The sequence below is a fragment of the Oncorhynchus mykiss genome, chromosome 19 (genome assembly GCF_013265735.2).
Source record: "Oncorhynchus mykiss isolate Arlee chromosome 19, USDA_OmykA_1.1, whole genome shotgun sequence".
Lineage (NCBI taxonomy): Eukaryota > Metazoa > Chordata > Actinopteri > Salmoniformes > Salmonidae > Oncorhynchus > Oncorhynchus mykiss.
Genome location: NC_048583.1, coordinates 8,577,932 through 8,595,749, shown reverse-complemented (window position 1 = coordinate 8,595,749; position 17,818 = coordinate 8,577,932). Strand labels below are relative to the sequence as shown.

The 17,818-nt window shown below is 48.4% G+C and overlaps 1 protein-coding gene across 6 annotated transcripts in view; it reads left to right on the top strand.

The window, feature by feature from the left end:
• The window catches only part of LOC110497211 (catenin delta-1), a 61,448-nt gene that overhangs the window by 3,725 nt on the left and 39,905 nt on the right, over nucleotides 1-17,818 (top strand). For 5 of the 6 annotated variants that reach the window (XM_036954139.1, XM_036954138.1, XM_036954140.1 and 2 more), the window contains exons 2-7: nucleotides 10,064-10,206; nucleotides 14,458-14,529; nucleotides 14,714-14,839; nucleotides 16,240-16,529; nucleotides 16,655-16,739; nucleotides 16,847-17,037. In XM_036954139.1, the coding sequence (XP_036810034.1) occupies nucleotides 10,069-10,206; nucleotides 14,458-14,529; nucleotides 14,714-14,839; nucleotides 16,240-16,529; nucleotides 16,655-16,739; nucleotides 16,847-17,037 (902 nt within the window). In that variant the 5' untranslated portion in view covers nucleotides 10,064-10,068. The remainder of the gene's footprint in view (nucleotides 1-10,063; nucleotides 10,207-14,457; nucleotides 14,530-14,713; nucleotides 14,840-16,239; nucleotides 16,530-16,654; nucleotides 16,740-16,846; nucleotides 17,038-17,818) is intronic. The other variant, XM_036954144.1, reaches the window with a different exon arrangement.

Here is a 17,818-nt window from a genome sequence, read left to right as displayed (position 1 = left end):
ATAAGAACATCTAATAGTCAAAGGTTAAGGAAAGACAAATGGTATAGCGGTAAATAGTCCTATAACAACTACAACCTAAAACTTCATACCTGGGAATGTTGAAGACTCATGTTAAAAGGAACCACCAGCTTTCATATGTTCTCATGTTCTGAGCAAGGAACTGAAACGTTAGCTTTCTTAACATGGCACATATTGCACTTTTACTTTCTTCTCCAACACTTTGTTTTTGCATTATTTAAACCAAATTGAACATGTTTCATTATTTATTTGAGGCAAAATTTATTTTATTGATGTATTATATTAAGTTAAAATAAGTGTTCATTCAGTATTGTTGTACTTGTCATTTTTACAAATAAATAAATAAAAATCGTCTGATTAATCGGTATCGGCCTTTTTGGTCCTCCAATAATCGGTACCAGTATCGGAGTTGAAAAATCATAATCGGTCGACCTCTAGTGTGGTCCTTGCATATTACTACCTAATCACTATAAGACTATTATTTCCATGTAGTATGGAAACATACTGATCAGGCCTCATGTCAGTGGAAGCTAACTGCTACTGATTGAGATTACTTCTGTATCTGGAGATTTAACTAGTCACGCTGAGACTTTAAAAAAAACATTTTTAGAAAATGTTTTTTATAATATTTTTTTCAGATGTGGTTTATTTTTTATATATTTTTTTACTCATATTTTACCAGGTAAGTTGACTGACAACATGCTCTAATTTACAGCAACAGCCTGGAGAGAGGGTGAATAAGCCAATTGGAAGCTGGGGATTATTAGGTGGCAGTGATGGTATGAGGGTTCAGATTTGGAATTTAGCCAGGACACTGGGGTTAACACCCCTTACGACAATTGCCATGAGATCTTTAGTGACCACAGAGAGTCAGGACACACGTTTAACGTCCCGTCCACAAGCCTGCACCCTACACAGGGCAATGTCCCCAATCACTGCCCTGGGGAATTGGGATATTTTATTTTAGACCAGAGGAAAGAGTGCCTCCTACTGGCCCTCCAACACCACTTCCAACAGCATCTTGTCTCCCATCCAGGGACTGACCAGGACTAACCCTGCTTAGCTTCAGGGGCAAGCCAGCATTGGGATACAGGGTGGTATGCTGCTGGCATTGATCTAGAGCAGTTAGTGGTATTTACCTACAATCCTACATGCATGTGTTGACTGAGAATGCATCATGCACATTGGTGGGTTAGTTTTGTGTGTGAGAACTGTGTAGGGTCGGGAGCAGTAAATGGCTTCGCTGTCTAATACCCATGCTATCCCATCAGTGGACACACAGGATTCACCACTGGGCTAACTGCTTTAATAATGGAGGGGCTAACGATGGCCTCACCTGCACTTAAGGCCTGCACTGGACTTGTTAGAAACATCAGCATTATGGTGATGAAGCCTTATGCTCAGAGATCTCCATATATGCATACAGCCTAGGCTAGATACTTTGTTCTCCTTGAAATGGGCAATGATTTCCACAGCCTGTAAGTAACGTAATATAACACAGAAACACAACACCACAGTACAGCCATACATGGCGGCAAGCAAATCTTTAGGTTGACTCAGCGTGATATCTCTGCTGTCTCATTCAACAGCCTTTAGGGTGACTGAGCCTAATATCACTGCTGTCTGTTTCAATAGCTGTCGTGTGTGTCTTAGAATACACTCTACAAAGAACCTAGAATCCTAGTCAACTGATTACTGGTGTCACCTTCAGTCTTTCAACAGCTGATAGTCTAGAAAGAACCTCGAATCCTAGCCAACTGGTCACCTTCAGTCTCTTTCAACAGCTGATAGAAATATCCTAGAACCCTACCTGGCATGCTGAGTGAGGTCAAAATTACATGCAGCACATTGAGGATGACAGAGCCTCATATCACTGGTGTCTCACCTCCGGTCTCTGAACAGCTGCTGTCTCTGTGTCTCACAACACAGTCTAAGGCTGTGTTTAGGCAGGCAGCCCAATTCTGATTTTTTTTCTCCAATAATTGTTCCTTTGACCAATCAGATCAGCTCTGAAATGATCGGATGTGATTGGTCAAAAGACCAATTAGTGGGAAAAACATCAGAATTGGTCTGCCTGTCTGAACGCAGCCCTAGAATCCTAGAAATCTGGCACATGATTTTAGGGGCATGCCCATTTGGCTTCAAAAGGTGTTCACTCTGCCAGGGCACCAAGGCCATCTGCCAGGGCAGTGTTTTTTTTAAAGAAACTCAGTCAGGCTTCCAACTTACTCTTAAAAGTTGTAATAGTAGAATGCACAAGGTGAAATTTCGATATTGGGTAGTACATCATCAGGTCATGTCAGTCATTGCATACCTCAAAGAGCTATTTATAACTAGTCCATGTCATCTGTTTTTTAGCACATAGATTTTTGAGTCACTCAAATATCACATGAATAGACATTAGACATGGCAAAATGTATAAAATTGCAAGAAAATGAGCTATATAACAATGTTCTCTGCACCCAATGACAAAATGTGAATAATTGCAGAAAATAAGCTTTTAAACCAGCAACATTTTCTCTCCTCCAACAAGCGGGGTGCAAATAGTTTGTGTCATGAACATTACATTCTCTGGAAACAGCTCTGATGGACAATCCTGCAGTTTGCATGCCAATTGCACACTCCCTCAAAACCTGAGACATCTGTGGCAATGTGTTGTGACAAAACTGCACATTTTAGCGGCCTTTTAGTGCCCCCAGCACAAGGTTCACCTCTGTAATGATCATGCTGTTTAATCAGCTTCTTGATATGCGACACCTGTCAGGTGGATGGATTATTTTGGCAAAGGAGAAATGTTCACAAACAGAGATGTACATTTCTTTTGAGAAATAAGCTTTTTGTGCTTACGGAAGATTTCTGTTGTCTTTTTATTTCAGCTTATGAAACATGGGACCAACATTTTATGTTGCGTTTTTGTTCACTCTACATACATACACACACACGTTGTTACGTTACAGCCTTATTCTAAAAGGTATTAAATAAAAACATTCCTCAGCAACCTACACACAATACCCCATAATGACAAAGTGAAAACTGGTTTTTAGACAGTTTTGCAACAACAACAAAATATATAATACAGAAATACATTATTTACATAAGTATTCAGACCCTTTGCTCTGAGACTTGAAATTGAGCTCAGGTGTATCCTGTTTCCATTGATCATCCTTGAGATGTTTCTTCAACGTGATTGGAGTCCACTTGTGGTAAATTCAATTGATTGGACATGATTTGGAAAGGCACACACCTGTCTATATAAGGTCCGATAGTTGACAGTGCATGTCAGAGCAAAAACCAACCCATGGAAGTCAAAGGAATTGTCCATAGAGCGCAGAGACAACAGGATTGTCTCGAGGCACAGATCTGGGGGAAGGGTACCAAAACATTTCTGCAGCATTGGAGGTCCCCAAGAACATATTGGCCTCCATCATTCTTAAATGGAAGAAGTTTGGAACCACCAAGACTCTTCCTTCAGTTGGACACCCAGCCAAACTGAACAATTAGGGGAGAATGGCCTTGGTCAGCAAGGTGACCAAGAACCTGATGGTCACTCTGACAGAGCTCCAGAGTTCCTCTGTGCAGATGGGAAAACCTTCCAGAAGGACAACCATCTCTACAGCACTCCACCAGTCAGGCCTCTATGGTAGAGTGGCCAGACGGAAGCCACTCCTCAGTAAAAGGCACATGACAGCCTGCTTGGCGTTTCTCAGACCATGAGAAACAAGATTCTCTGGTCTGATGAAACCAAGATTCCAACTCTTTGACCTGAATGCCAAGCGTCACTTCTGGAGGAAACCTGGTACCATCCCTATGATGAAGCATGGCGGTGGCATCATCATGCTGTGGGGATGTTTTTCAGCAGCACGGAGACTAGTCAGGATCGAGGGAAACCTGAACGGAGCAAAGTACAGAGATCCTTGATGAAAACCTGCTCCAGAGCGCTCAGGACCTCAGCCTGGGGTGAAGGTTCACCTTCCAACAGTACAACAACTCTAAGCACACAGCCAAGACGACGCAGGAGTGGCTTAGGGACAAGTCTTTGAATGTCCCTGAGTGGCCCAGCCAGAGCCTGGACTTGAACCTGATCAAACATCTCTGGAGTCAATATTTATGCAGCAATGTTGTGAAGTGGCCCAGACATGAATCTGATCGAAAATGTCTGAAGAGACCTGAAAAAAGCTGTGCCGCAATGCTCCCCATCCACCCTGACAGAGCTTGAGTATCTGCAGAGAAGAATGGGAGAAATTCCCCAAATACAGGTGTGCTAAGCTTGAGGCGTCCTACCCAAGAAAACTCAATGCTGTAATCACTGCCAAAGGTGCTGTAACTATAAGTATGGATTAAAGGTTCTGAATACTTCTGTACATGTGATATTAGTATTTCTCATGTTCTCAACTTTCATTATCCAGCAGCCAATCTTTTTAACAAACAATGCTAACTGTTGCATCTTTAGATCTTCCCTCTTAATTTTTAAAGGATATTTTCATCTCTGTCAAACTATTCGGTGTGCTTTGGAGAACGGTGTTTTCCCACTAATTGGAATTTGGAACGTATAATGTGAGTAAATAACTTATTAGGCTATCTGTCTGTCATTCTGTGCGAGAAATAAATATCCCAATATGACCAATAGAATAGGTCAACTTTTTGGACTATGGGGGATAGTAAATTGACAGGCTAGTGCTTTTGCTGTTTGTTACTCATCTTGATGTCTGATGAAAGTGAATGTGGACAGTGGTTCTACATCCTCAGAATGGGAGAAGGAGGAGGAGGAACAACGTGGCATCCCTGATGTGTCCTCCTTCACTCCTAGCCTACTTCAGAGCTGAGATGCCTGTGAGAAGAAGGAGGAACACCGTAGCATCCCTGATGTGTCCTTCTTCACTCCCAGCCTACTTCAGAGCTGAGATGCCTGGGAGAAGGAGGAGGAACACCGTAGCATCCCTGACATGTCCTTCTTCACTCCCAGCCTACTTCAGAGCTGAGATGTCTGGGAGAAGGACCCCGTCACGAGACTGGCGTTGGCTAATAACAATTGAGATATCTGAGAGAGCCATGTGAGTGAGAGGTGCTTTGGAGCACGGTGGCTGGCAGCCGGGAGAAGGGAATTATAATGATTATATTCAGCTCAAGGGCACAACGGACACTGGCTGCAAGGCGTGGATTTTCGGGGGCGTTGCGGCCACACCAGGGGGTCGTCGATGCCCCTGGGACATCTGAGGCCTGTATGTGGTACAAGGCTACCCGGCTGGCGTTGCGGCCACACCAGGGGGTCGTCGATGCCACTGGGACATCTGAGGCCTGTATGTGGTACAAGGCTACCCGGCTTCCCATCTGAACCTGTCTTGTGAAGTGTGTTTTGTCCCTGTCAGTGTAAACCCATGAGCCCAATTTAAAATGCGTTAGGCTGCTTTAGAGGTACCTGGAAAATATGTTTGCTGATAAATGAGGCCAACTTTTATCATTCTTTCTAGTTCTTATATTTCTTATTGTTTGGATTAGTGCGTTTTGTTCTGTATTATTGCACTGTCGGTGATAAGCATTTCGCTGCACCCTCGATAACATCAGCAAAACATGTGTACGTGACTAATAACATTTGATTAGAGATGTGAAATCATTAGAGGAATGGAAAGAAAGGCCCCTTGCCCTTGTAACCACTCCAGGGCTGAGAGGGAGAGGTAGAAAGAGAGAGAGGGACAGATGAGTGGATAAATGAAAAAAGTGAAGGATTAGCCACAAACACAACCTGAACAGCTGAGGCAGGATGTGACATGCCAGAACTCCCGTTGGAATGTGTGACGGAGGTGTGTGTGAGAGGGAGAGAGAGAGAGGGGGGGAGAGACAGTTTGTGTCAAGCGGAAAGAGAAGGGGAGGGTGAAGAGATTAAGCAAGTTCACTGAAACTTGATGTTCTGTTTTTAGTTTTCAAGGATAAAGCTCATGTCACCATGACCAGATACCAGACCTACTGTAATACACTTCTCTTTGTTCATCCACTCACCACAGACAGCTGCAGACTGGGTGGGGGGTTGCTACTGTACAGTAATGAATACGGCCAGTGGCTGACTGGAGACAGGTTTGAAGGGGGGAAATGATTTGGATGGCTGGTCCTCCGGTATGACTACAGCTCAACAAGGATCTGATTCCATGTAGGCTAATGTGGTTATGTTTTGAACTAGGTATGTGAACGGTTATTCCAATAGCCAAACGGACGTTAAGATTGAAATACTTTTGTGAGTATGACATTTTGAGTTTTTTGGAGGGGGCTATTTTAACATGAACAAAAACATTTTCTGATTTACATTTTAACATCCATGTGACATTGTTACATACAAGAATATACCATGACATTTCAAATTCTTAGTTTAATTAAACAAACTTTTTTGGGGTAGTTTTTATGACGCCACAGACTGGTAGTTGACCGGTAGCCTTCACTGTGTAGCTTGTTGTTTGTGTTGGCCAATCAAAGAGGCTCAATGTGGAACGAAAATTCACTAATGCAACGCTAGATGGAATAAAATGACCCAATTTAAAAGTTGGCCAAATGAGAGGGAGAAAGCTACGACCGGCAACCAGCAGGTAGGCTGTTTTATCTGAATGGGGTTTGGGGGGAAAGTGCAGCATGTGGCCGCAGCATTATCCTAGCTGTCTACACCGAGCGTACCAAACATTAAGAACACCTCTTTCCATGACAAACTGACCAGGTGAATCCAGGTGAAAGTGATGATCCCCTTATTGATGTCACTTGTTAAATCTGATACAGTCAGTGTAGATGAAGGGGAGGAGACAGGTTAAAGAAGCCTTGAGACATGGATTGTGTATGTGGTGGGGGGGGGGGGTTCAACTCTATGTGTTCCTAATGTTTTGTATAGTCGGTGCAAAGCTGGCTCTTCTCGAGGCTACTCTATCCAAGACAGTGTAAAGCTGGCTCTTCTCTAGGCTACTCTATCCAAGACAGTGTAAAGCTGGCTCTTCTCGAGGCTACTCTATCCAAGACAGCGTAAAGCTGGCTCTTCTCTAGGCTACTCTATCCAAGACAGTGTAAAGCTGGCTCTTCTCTAGGCTACTCTATCCAAGACAGCGTAAAGCTGGCTCTTCTCTAGGCTACTCTATCCAAGACAGTGTAAAGCTGGCTCTTCTCTAGGCTACTCTATCCAAGACAGTGTAAAGCTGGCTCTTCTCGAGGCTACTCTATCCAAGACAGTGTAAAGCTGGCTCTTCTCGAGGCTACTCTATCCAAGACGGTGTAAAGCTGGCTCTTCTCGAGGCTACTCTATCCAAGACAGTGTAAAGCTGGCTCTTCTCGAGGCTACTCTATCCAAGACAGTGTAAAGCTGGCTCTTCTCGAGGCTACTCTATCCAAGACAGTGTAAAGCTGGCTCTTCTCTAGGCTACTCTATCCAAGACAGTGTAAAGCTGGCTCTTCTCGAGGCTACTCTATCCAAGACAGTGTAAAGCTGGCTCTTCTCGAGGCTACTCTATCCAAGACAGTGCAAAGCTGGCTCTTCTCGAGGCTACTCTATCCAAGACAGTGTAAAGCTGGCTCTTCTCGAGGCTACTCTATCCAAGACAGTGTAAAGCTGGCTCTTCTCGAGGCTACTCTATCCAAGACGGTGTAAAGCTGGCTCTTCTCGAGGCTACTCTATCCAAGACAGTGTAAAGCTGGCTCTTCTCGAGGCTACTCTATCCAAGACAGTGTAAAGCTGGCTCTTCTCGAGGCTACTCTATCCAAGACGGTGTAAAGCTGGCTCTTCTCTAGGCTACTCTATCCAAGACAGTGTAAAGCTGGCTCTTCTCTAGGCTACTCTATCCAAGACAGTGTAAAGCTGGCTCTTCTCTAGGCTACTCTATCCAAGACAGTGTAAAGCTGGCTCTTCTCTAGGCTACTCTATCCAAGACAGGGACTTCTATGATGATACGTTGTATGATGATGAATAACATTGTGACTGCTACCAGTTGGCTCGTCTTGGCTGTAGCTGAGTTGCCTTGGTCTCTCCTCTTCCTCCGTCTGCTCGCTCCCTTCTCATACGTTACTAACCGGCCCATCCGCAGCGGCAGCAATAGCGTGCCAGCCTCCCTCGTGCAGAAGAGCTCAGGTTAAAAATAGGTATTTTGACTATCCGGATATCTGACAGATTCATGATACTATTTGAGTAGTGAAATTATTTCAGACCCCCATTCCTTTTCCTTTTTAATTATTATTATTTTTTTAGATTTTCCCAAGACTTGACCAGGAAGTTCATCTCTGTCGTTTTTTGTTTGGTTCAGTTAGGCCAAGTTTCCTGTTCTGAATCCTCTAGCTATGTTTGGTTCAGTAAGTTTCCTGTTCTGAATCCTCTAGCTACGTTTGGTTCAGTAAGTTTCCTGTTCTGAATCCTCTAGCTACGTTTGGTTCCTCGACATGTTGTTTAAAGGTCCAATGCAGCTGTTTTTCTCAATATTAAATCATTTGTGGGTAACAATTAAGTACCTTGCTGTGATTATTTTCCATTGAAATGGTCAAACACAAAAAAAATAGCTTGTTAGCGAAGAGTAATTTCTCAAGCAAGAATGTAGCTAGGGCTGCCTGGGAGTGGGGCTGCCTGGGAGTGGTCTGAGTGGGGCTGCCTGGGAGTGGGGCTGCCTGGGAGTGGGGCTGCCTGGGAGTGGGGCTGCCTGGGAGTGGGGCTGCCTGGGAGTGGGGCTGCCTGGGAGTGGGGCTGCCTGGGAGTGGTCTGAGTGGGGCTGACTGGGAGTGGGGCTGACTGGGAGTGGGGCTGCCTGGGAGTGGGGCTGCCTGGGAGTGGGGCTGCCTGGGAGTGGTCTGAGTGGGGAAACTCAAAATGAGTTTTTTTTATTGGTCTATTAACAAACTCCATCCCACCAAAACAGGCTGAAGTTCCAGGCAGTCTTTTCTAACAGCTCTTACACTAAAAGGGCATTATGATTTTCACTGTTATTTCAACCTCCATACTGTGAATATAACACAGTGTCTTTAAGGTCTGTTCTGTCTTTTACTGTCGTTCTAGTTTCTGGTTCTGTTTTGGGCTCAGCCAGGAGCTGATGGGTGTAAACTCTGGGCCCAGAAATAGACTTCTAGAACCTGTGGTGCTCTCTCTCTCTCGCTCCGTTTCTCATTCTCTCCTCTCTTTATCTCGCTCTCACCTATCTCTGTGGAAGACGAGAGGTGCTAACGAGCACCACCTGCCACAGCCCTTCCCTAAGAACATGTGATTCTCCCCCCCAGTCATCACACTCCTATTGTAACTCAACTTATTTCCTTCTGCTTCTCCCTCTTCCTCCTCTTCTTCCCTTTCCTGTATCTCCTCAACCTCCCTCCTATCCTCCCTCTCTCTCCTTCTCGTCCTCCCCTCTCTCTCATGCTGTTCATCTCTAAGTGTGGAGGTGATTAGCATCCTGTCGCCCTGCTGCTTCTCTGTACAGCATCACTGTAATGTGTGTTTGTGGGTTAACTGTCTCTCTGTCTCAGTGTCTCTGTGTGTGAATATAACGGAGTATGGAATGTGGTTTAAAAACGGTTTATTCTGTGTGTGTCAGGTTAACTCTGTCCTCCCTCTTTGTGTGGTGCTAGGTGATTTAACCCTGTCCTCTACTCCGTGTGGTGCTAGGTGGTTTAACCCTGTCCTAACTTCTACTCAGTGTGGTGCTAGGTGGTTTAACCCTGTCCTCTCTACTCAGTGTGGGGCTAGGTGGTTTAACCCTGTCCTAACTTCTACTCAGTGTGGTGCTAGGTGGTTGAACCCTGTCCTGTCCCCTCTACTCAGTGTGGTGCTAGGTGGTTGAACCCTGTCCTGTCTTCTACTCCGTGTGGTGCTAGGTGGTTGAACCCTGTCCTGTCCCCTCTACTCAGTGTGGTGCTAGGTGGTTGAACCCTGTCCTGTCTTCTACTCCGTGTGGTGCTAGGTGGTTTAACCCTGTCCTCTCTACTCAGTGTGGTGCTAGGTGGTTGAACCCTGTCCTCTACTCTGTGGTGCTAGGTGGTTGAACCCTGTCCTGTCCTCTACTCCGTGTGGTGCTATGTGGTTGAACCCTGTCCTGTCCTCTCTACTCAGTGTGAATGGAGCAGTGTGAGAGTGCAGCCTCTCTCCTGGCCTCCGTGCGGGAGCAGGAGCGTCAGTTTGAGCGTCTGACTCGTGCTCTGGAGGAGGAGAGGAGGTGCGGAGGCACCCTCCCACGCCCTCCCCCCAATCTACAGGTAAAGCCCTCGCCCCCATGGGATCACCCATCACCCCCATAGCATTCATGGGATCATCCATCACCCCCATAGCCATCATGGTATCACCCATTCCATCACTTCGTCCTCGTTTCATCACCATTCAACCGTCCTTGTAACTATCCATGCCGTCACCTCCATAGCTGCCGTTAGGGTTGCAACATTCCGATATCTTCCAGGAGGGAATAAGCAGGAAATTGGAGGATTTCCGGAAAACCTGGAATTTTGCATGAAGTTCACAGAATTGTGCAATCCTAGCCCCCATGGTATCACCCATTGCCTCACCCCAACCGTCGTCCTGTCTCGTTCCATCATTGGTCAACCCTTCCTGTAGCCATCATTGGTCAACCCTTCCTGTAGCCATCATTGGTCAACCCTTCCTGTAGCCATCATTGGTCAACCCTTCCTGTAGCCATCATTGGTCAACCCTCCCTGTAGCCATCATTGGTCAACCCTTCCTGTAGCCATCATTGGTTACAACTCTGTGGATGTGCATGTCATGTGAACGTAGCCTGGTACCCCCAGGTCATCTCTGTGGATGTGCATGTCATGTGAAGGTAGCCTGGTATCCCCCAGGTCATCTCTGTGGATGTGCATGTCATGTGAAGGTAGCCTGGTACCCCCCCAGGTCATCTCTGTGGATGTGCATGTCATGTGAAGGTAGCCTGGTACCCCCCATGTCATCTCTGTGGATGTGCATGTCATGTGAAGGTAGCCTGGTACCCCCCAGGTCATCTCTGTGGATGTGCATGTCATGTGAAGGTAGCCTGGTACCCCCCCAGGTCATCTCTGTGGATGTGCATGTCATGTGAAGGTAGCCTGGTACCCCCAGGTCATCTCTGTGGATGTGCATGTCATGTGAAGGTAGCCTGGTACCCCCAGGTCATCTCTGTGGATGTGCATGTCATGTGAAGGTAGCCTGGTACCCCCAGGTCATCTCTGTGGATGTGCATGTCATGTGAAGGTAGCCTGGTACCCCCAGGTCATCTCTGTGGATGTGCATGTCATATGAAGGTAGCCTGGTACCTCCCAGGTCATCTCTGTGGATGTGCATGTCATGTGAAGGTAGCCTGGTACCCCCCAGGTCATCTCTGTGGATGTGCATGTCATGTGAAGGTAGCCTGGTACCCCCCAGGTCATCTCTGTGGATGTGCATGTCATGTGAAGGTAGCCTGGTACCCCCCAGATCATCTCTGTGGATGTGCATGTCATGTGAAGGTAGCCTGGTACCCCCAGGTCATCTCTGTGGATGTGCATGTCATGTGAAGGTAGCCTGGTACCCCCAGGTCATCTCTGTGGATGTGCATGTCATGTGAAGGTAGCCTGGTACCCCCAGGTCATCTCTGTGGATGTGCATGTCATGTGAATGTAGCCTGGTACCCCCAGGTCATCTCTGTGGATGTGCATGTCATGTGAAGGTAGCCTGGTACCCCCCCAGGTCATCTCTGTGGATGTGCATGTCATGTGAAGGTAGCCTGCTGCCACATCTGGTTGTTTTTGCAGTTACACATTGCAGCAGACTTGTGGTACAATTGTTTTTGTGGCCGTTCGGTGTTGACATGTGAAATTCTCATATAGGCTAGAGAGAAATGTCATATTATAAACCTGGCTAGAAGACATTCCTAAGGCTCATATGTGATAAAACATTATACCGTATTTTCAGTGTTAATGATCCCAGTCCATGGCTGATCCGGTGGTCAGAATATTACAGATCGTTCAGACAGTAGAATTGCAGTATTTAGTCTGAGAATACAACACTGACCAGATGTTAGCTGTTAGCTAAATGCTAACGTGTGAAAATGAACACAATTGCAAAGACGGGCAAATCCAGCTCAACGTTATACAAGCATTGCTAGTAGCTACTGAATGTCATTTTTGGTGCTTTTCTGAAGGAGGAGCAGCATGTGTACACTGAGCAGAAAGGAGAACAGAGGAGGAAAAATACACTTTATTGTTTACAAATAGTATACTGCTGCCCGCTTGGTTCATAAACCGGGTGGGTTTTGTCCAATACCTGGTCTAGGTTACTGTTTACCATGTCCACTTCCTGCTTAGTGTCTGACTGTGTCAGGCTTCCCTGTCTGGACGTAGTGACCGCATAGCTTTAGATTACTTGCGAGCACACACACACACACACACACACACACACACACACACACTGTCTGGTAAGCAAACACACTGAGGTGTGTCATTTTCCCACCCTCAGGCATTTTATGAACACACTACACGGTAAACACGTAGTCTCCTCTCTCAGGGTTGGTCTGGTCAGTCAGTGTTGTATCTCTGGAGAACAGACAGGGTTGGAATGTGCCTGGTCTTCACCCTGTTTACAGAGCTGACAGGCACACACACACACACACACACTGAGAACCCCACTGAGACACACACACACACACAGCCAACTGACAACTGACAACCCACTGACAGGTTCTCACACACCCTGCTCTCTGAGGCTCAGCAGCAGTGATGCTCTGAACCGGTCTCTCCTCATCCTCCATGTCTCACCCATTCTGTCCTTCATTTGTTTTTTTCATTCGCTTCATCAATTGTTTTATTGTTTGTCTACTTTGTACTTACTGTATTTCTGCTTAATGTCTGGGGTTGATTGAATGGGATGTGGTGGTGCCTGTTGTCTGGGGTTGATTGAATGGGATGTGTTGCCTGTTGTCTGGGGTTGAATGAATGGGATGTGGTGGTGCCTGTTGTCTGGGGTTGACTGACTGGGATGTGGTGGTGCCTGTTGTCTGGGGTTGACTGACTGGGATGTGGTGGTGCCTGTTGTCTGGGGTTGAATGAATGGGATGTGGTGGTGCCTGTTGTCTGGGGTTGAATGAATGGGATGTGGTGGTGCCTGTTGTCTGGGGTTGACTGACTGGGATGTGGTGGTGCCTGTTGTCTGGGGTTGACTGACTGGGATGTGGTGGTGCCTGTTGTCTGGGGTTGAATGAATGGGATGTGGTGGTGCCTGTTGTCTGGGTTTGAATGAATGGGATGTGGTGGTGCCTGTTGTCTGGGGTTGAATGAATGGGATGTGGTGGTGTCTGTTGTCTGGGGTTGAATGAATGGGATGTGGTGGTGCCTGTTGTCTGGGGTTGAATGAATGGGATGTGGTGGTGCCTGTTGTCTGGGGTTGAATGAATGGGATGTGGTGGTGCCTGTTCTCTGGGGTTGAATGAATGGGATGTGGTGGTGCCTGTTCTCTGGGGTTGACTGAATGGGATGTGGTGGTGCCTGTTGACTGAATGGGATGTGGTGGTGCCTGTTGTCTGGGGTTGAATGAATGGGATGTGGTGGTGCCTGTTGTCTGGGGTTGAATGAATGGGATGTGGTGGTGCCTGTTGTCTGGGGTTGAATGAATGGGATGTAGTGGTGCCTGTTGTCTGGGGTTGAATGAATGGGATGTGGTGGTGCCTGTTGTCTGGGGTTGAATGAATGGGATGTGGTGGTGCCTGTTGTCTGGGGTTGAATGAATGGGATGTGGTGGTGCCTGTTCTCTGGGGTTGACTGAATGGGATGTGGTGGTGCCTGTTGACTGAATGGGATGTGGTGGTGCCTGTTGTCTGGGGTTGAATGAATGGGATGTGGTGGTGCCTGTTGTCTGGGGTTGAATGAATGGGATGTGGTGGTGCCTGTTGTCTGGGGTTGAATGAATGGGATGTGGTGGTGCCTGTTGTCTGGGGTTGAATGAATGGGATGTGGTGGTGCCTGTTGTCTGGGGTTGAATGAATGGGATGTGGTGGTGCCTGTTGTCTGGGGTTGAATGAATGGGATGTGGTGGTGCCTGTTGTCTGGGGTTGAATGAATGGGATGTGGTGGTGCCTGTTCTCTGGGGTTGAATGAATGGGATGTGGTGGTGCCTGTTCTCTGGGGTTGACTGAATGGGATGTGGTGGTGCCTGTTGACTGAATGGGATGTGGTGGTGCCTGTTGTCTGGGGTTGAATGAATGGGATGTGGTGGTGCCTGTTGTCTGGGGTTGAATGAATGGGATGTGGTGGTGCCTGTTGTCTGGGGTTGACTGAATGGGATGTGGTGGTGCCTGTGTGTGTGAAAGGAGCCTGGGGCTCTGATGTCATGACATTCTCTCTGTGTCCTGCGTTAACCTGCTCCTCTGAATGTTTGGAATAACTCTGCTCCTCCCTGGCCACTGGCCCTGCGGTTGACACACATACACACACACACACACACTCTGTTCTCTTGTGTAAACAACTCCTGTCTTCCCCTCTGCTCTACAGAATGGGCGTGTTTCTTGTGATGCGGACATAGAGAGGCTCACACTGAACGAGGGATACGTCAACGGGACACATGTAAGCTGTGTGTGTGTGTACCGGAATATGTCTTCCTCTTTGTCAGTTGTGTGACTGTCTATGTATCTGTGTGTGTGACATGTTTGCCTGTGTTAATTAAGTTTGCGAGTGTGCATTTATCTGTGTGTGTGTGTTTATATTGTGTGTGTGTGTGGGTGTAACGGTGTCTGTCTCCGTTCTTCAGTACAGGATGGAGCCTGGTCAAGTCGTCCAGGAAACGGTTACCGTGGAGGAGGACCCGCACGAGGTGCCCCCCGTCATCTCCGTGGAAACCAGCGAAGATGGCACCACGCGCCGCACAGAAACTACGGTACTACCTTTACCCTCTCTCTCCCCTGACTCATGTCACCTCCTCCGTGTCTGACACTAACCTCTCTCCCCTAACTCATGTCACCTCCTCCGTGTCTGACACTAACCCCTCTCTCCCCTGACTCCTCGTACGGTTATCTCCTCGGTGTCTGACACTAACCCCTCTCTCCCCTGACTCCTCGTACGGTTATCTCCTCCGTGTCTGACACTAACCCCTCTCTCCCCTGACTCCTCGTACGGTTATCTCCTCCGTGTCTGACACTAACCCCTCTCTCCCCTGACTCCTCGTACGGTTATCTCCTCCGTGTCTGACACTAACCCCTCTCTCCCCTGACTCCTCGTACGGTTATCTCCTCCGTGTCTGACACTAACCCCTCTCTCCCCTGACTCCTCGTACGGTCATCTCCTCCGTGTCTGACACTAACCCCTCTCCCCTGACTCCTCGTACGGTTATCTCCTCGGTGTCTGACACTAACCCCTCTCTCCCCTGACTCCTCGTACGGTCCTCTCCTCCGTGTCTGACACTAACCCCTCTCTCCCCTGACTCCTCGTACGGTTATCTCCTCCGTGTCTGACACTAACCCCTCTCTCCCCTGACTCCTCGTACGGTTATCTCCTCCGTGTCTGACACTAACCCCTCTCTCCCCTGACTCCTCGTACGGTCATCTCCTCCGTGTCTGACACTAACCCCTCTCCCCTGACTCCTCGTACGGTTATCTCCTCCGTGTCTGACACTAACCCCTCTCTCCCCTGACTCCTCGTACGGTCACCTCCTCCGTGTCTGACACTAACCCCTCTCTCCCCTGACTCCTCGTACGGTCATCTCCTCCGTGTCTGACACTAACCCCTCTCTCCCCTGACTCCTCGTACGGTTATCTCCTCCGTGTCTGACACTAACCCCTCTCTCCCCTGACTCCTCGTACGGTTATCTCCTCCGTGTCTGACACTAACCCCTCTCTCCCCTGACTCCTCGTACGGTCATCTCCTCCGTGTCTGACACTAACCCCTCTCTCCCCTGACTCCTCGTACGGTTATCTCCTCCGTGTCTGACACTAACCTCTCTCCCCTGACTCCTCGTACGGTCATCTCCTCCGTGTCTGACACTAACCCCTCTCTCCCCTGACTCATGTCATCTCCTCCGTGTCTGATACTAACCCCTCTCTCCCCTGACTCCTCGTACGGTTATCTCCTCCGTGTCTGACACTAACCCCTCTCTCCCCTGACTCCTCGTACGGTCATCTCCTCCGTGTCTGACACTAACCCCTCTCTCCCCTGACTCCTCGTACGGTTATCTCCTCCGTGTCTGACACTAACCTCTCTCCCCTGACTCCTCGTACGGTCCTCTCCTCCGTGTCTGACACTAACCTAGTTGAATCTGTTTCTCCTCCCCCCTCTCCCCAGGTAAAGAAGGTAGTGAAGACTACCATGACTCGTACAGTCATCCCCTCTGTGTCTGACAACCTCTCCCTTGATGGAGGGGGGTCTATGACAGGTGTAGGGGGTTACACCACCCCCATGGAGCGGGTCTACAGACAGCCAGGTCCTCCCATGGACTACCCCACCAACACCGTGCCCCGAAACTACCACTACGGACCCCCGGGGGGGTACGAGGACTACCGCCAGGGCCCTCCCTCCATAGGGGAGACCTACGCCAGCCTGAGCAGGGGAGCACGCATGGACGACCGCTACAGGTAGGACAGGTGGATCTGTTGTCTCTTTATCCATAGAAGTAGAGTTGGGAGACAACGGGTATATCCTCTCGTTTCTCCCTCCTCTCCTCTCTACTTCTCCCCTCCTCTCTACTTCTCCCCTCCAGGCCAGCTGATGGGTACCGGACCCTGGACTCAGGATACAGAGCCATCAGCAGGAACCAGCTGGACCCATACGCAGCACAGCCACAGGTGGGTCGTATGGCGTGTGTGTTAAATAAAGTGGGTCGTATGGGCAGTGTGTTGGAGCTGTCAGCACTGCAGAATGTGTTTTAACGTGATGATATTGTATTGGTCAGGTGGGTCGTATGGGCAGTGCGTTGGAGCTGTCTGGGATGCCGAGGTTTGTCCCAGAGCCGTACGGTCTGGAGGATGACCAGAGGAGTCTGGGATATGACGAGGCAGACTACGGCATGGGACCGGCCATCCACTACGGAACAGTACCACGCAACCAACAAGCCTTCAACCACGGACCGCCCCGCAGGACAGGGTAGATGTCCCAGTGTGTGTGGAGGGAGTGTGTGTTGTAATGTCTGGTCTCCTTCTCTGTATCCCTGGTTGTTTATTCAGTCATTGTAGTGTCCACTCCCTACTAACCCCTACCAGTGTAGTGTCCACTCCCTACTAACCCCTACCAGTGTAGTGTCCACTCCCTACTAACCCCTACCAGTGTAGTGTCCACTCCCTACTAACCCCTACCAGTGTAGTGTCCACTCCCTACTAACCCCTACCAGTGTAGTGTCCACTCCCTACTAACCCCTACCAGTGTAGTGTCCACTCCCTACTAACCCCTACCAGTGTAGTGTCCACTCCCTACCAACCCCTACCAGTGTAGTGTCCACTCCCTACTAACCCCTACCAGTGTAGTGTCCACTCCCTACTAACCCCTACCAGTGTAGTGTCCTCTCCCTACTAACCCCTACCAGTGTAGTGTCCACTCCCTACTAACCCCTACCAGTGTAGTGTCCACTCCCTACTAACCCCTACCAGTGTAGTGTCCACTCCCTACTAACCCCTACCAGTGTAGTGTCCACTCCCTACTAACCCCTACCAGTGTAGTGTCCACTCCCTACTAACCCCTACCAGTGTAGTGTCCACTCCCTACTAACCCCTACCAGTGTAGTGTCCTCTCCCTACTAACCCCTATCAGTGGAGTGTCCACTCCCTACTAACCCCTACCAGTGTAGTGTCCACTCCCTATTAACCCCTACCAGTGTAGTGTCCACTCCCTATTAACCCCTACCAGTGTAGTGTCCACTCCCTACTAACCC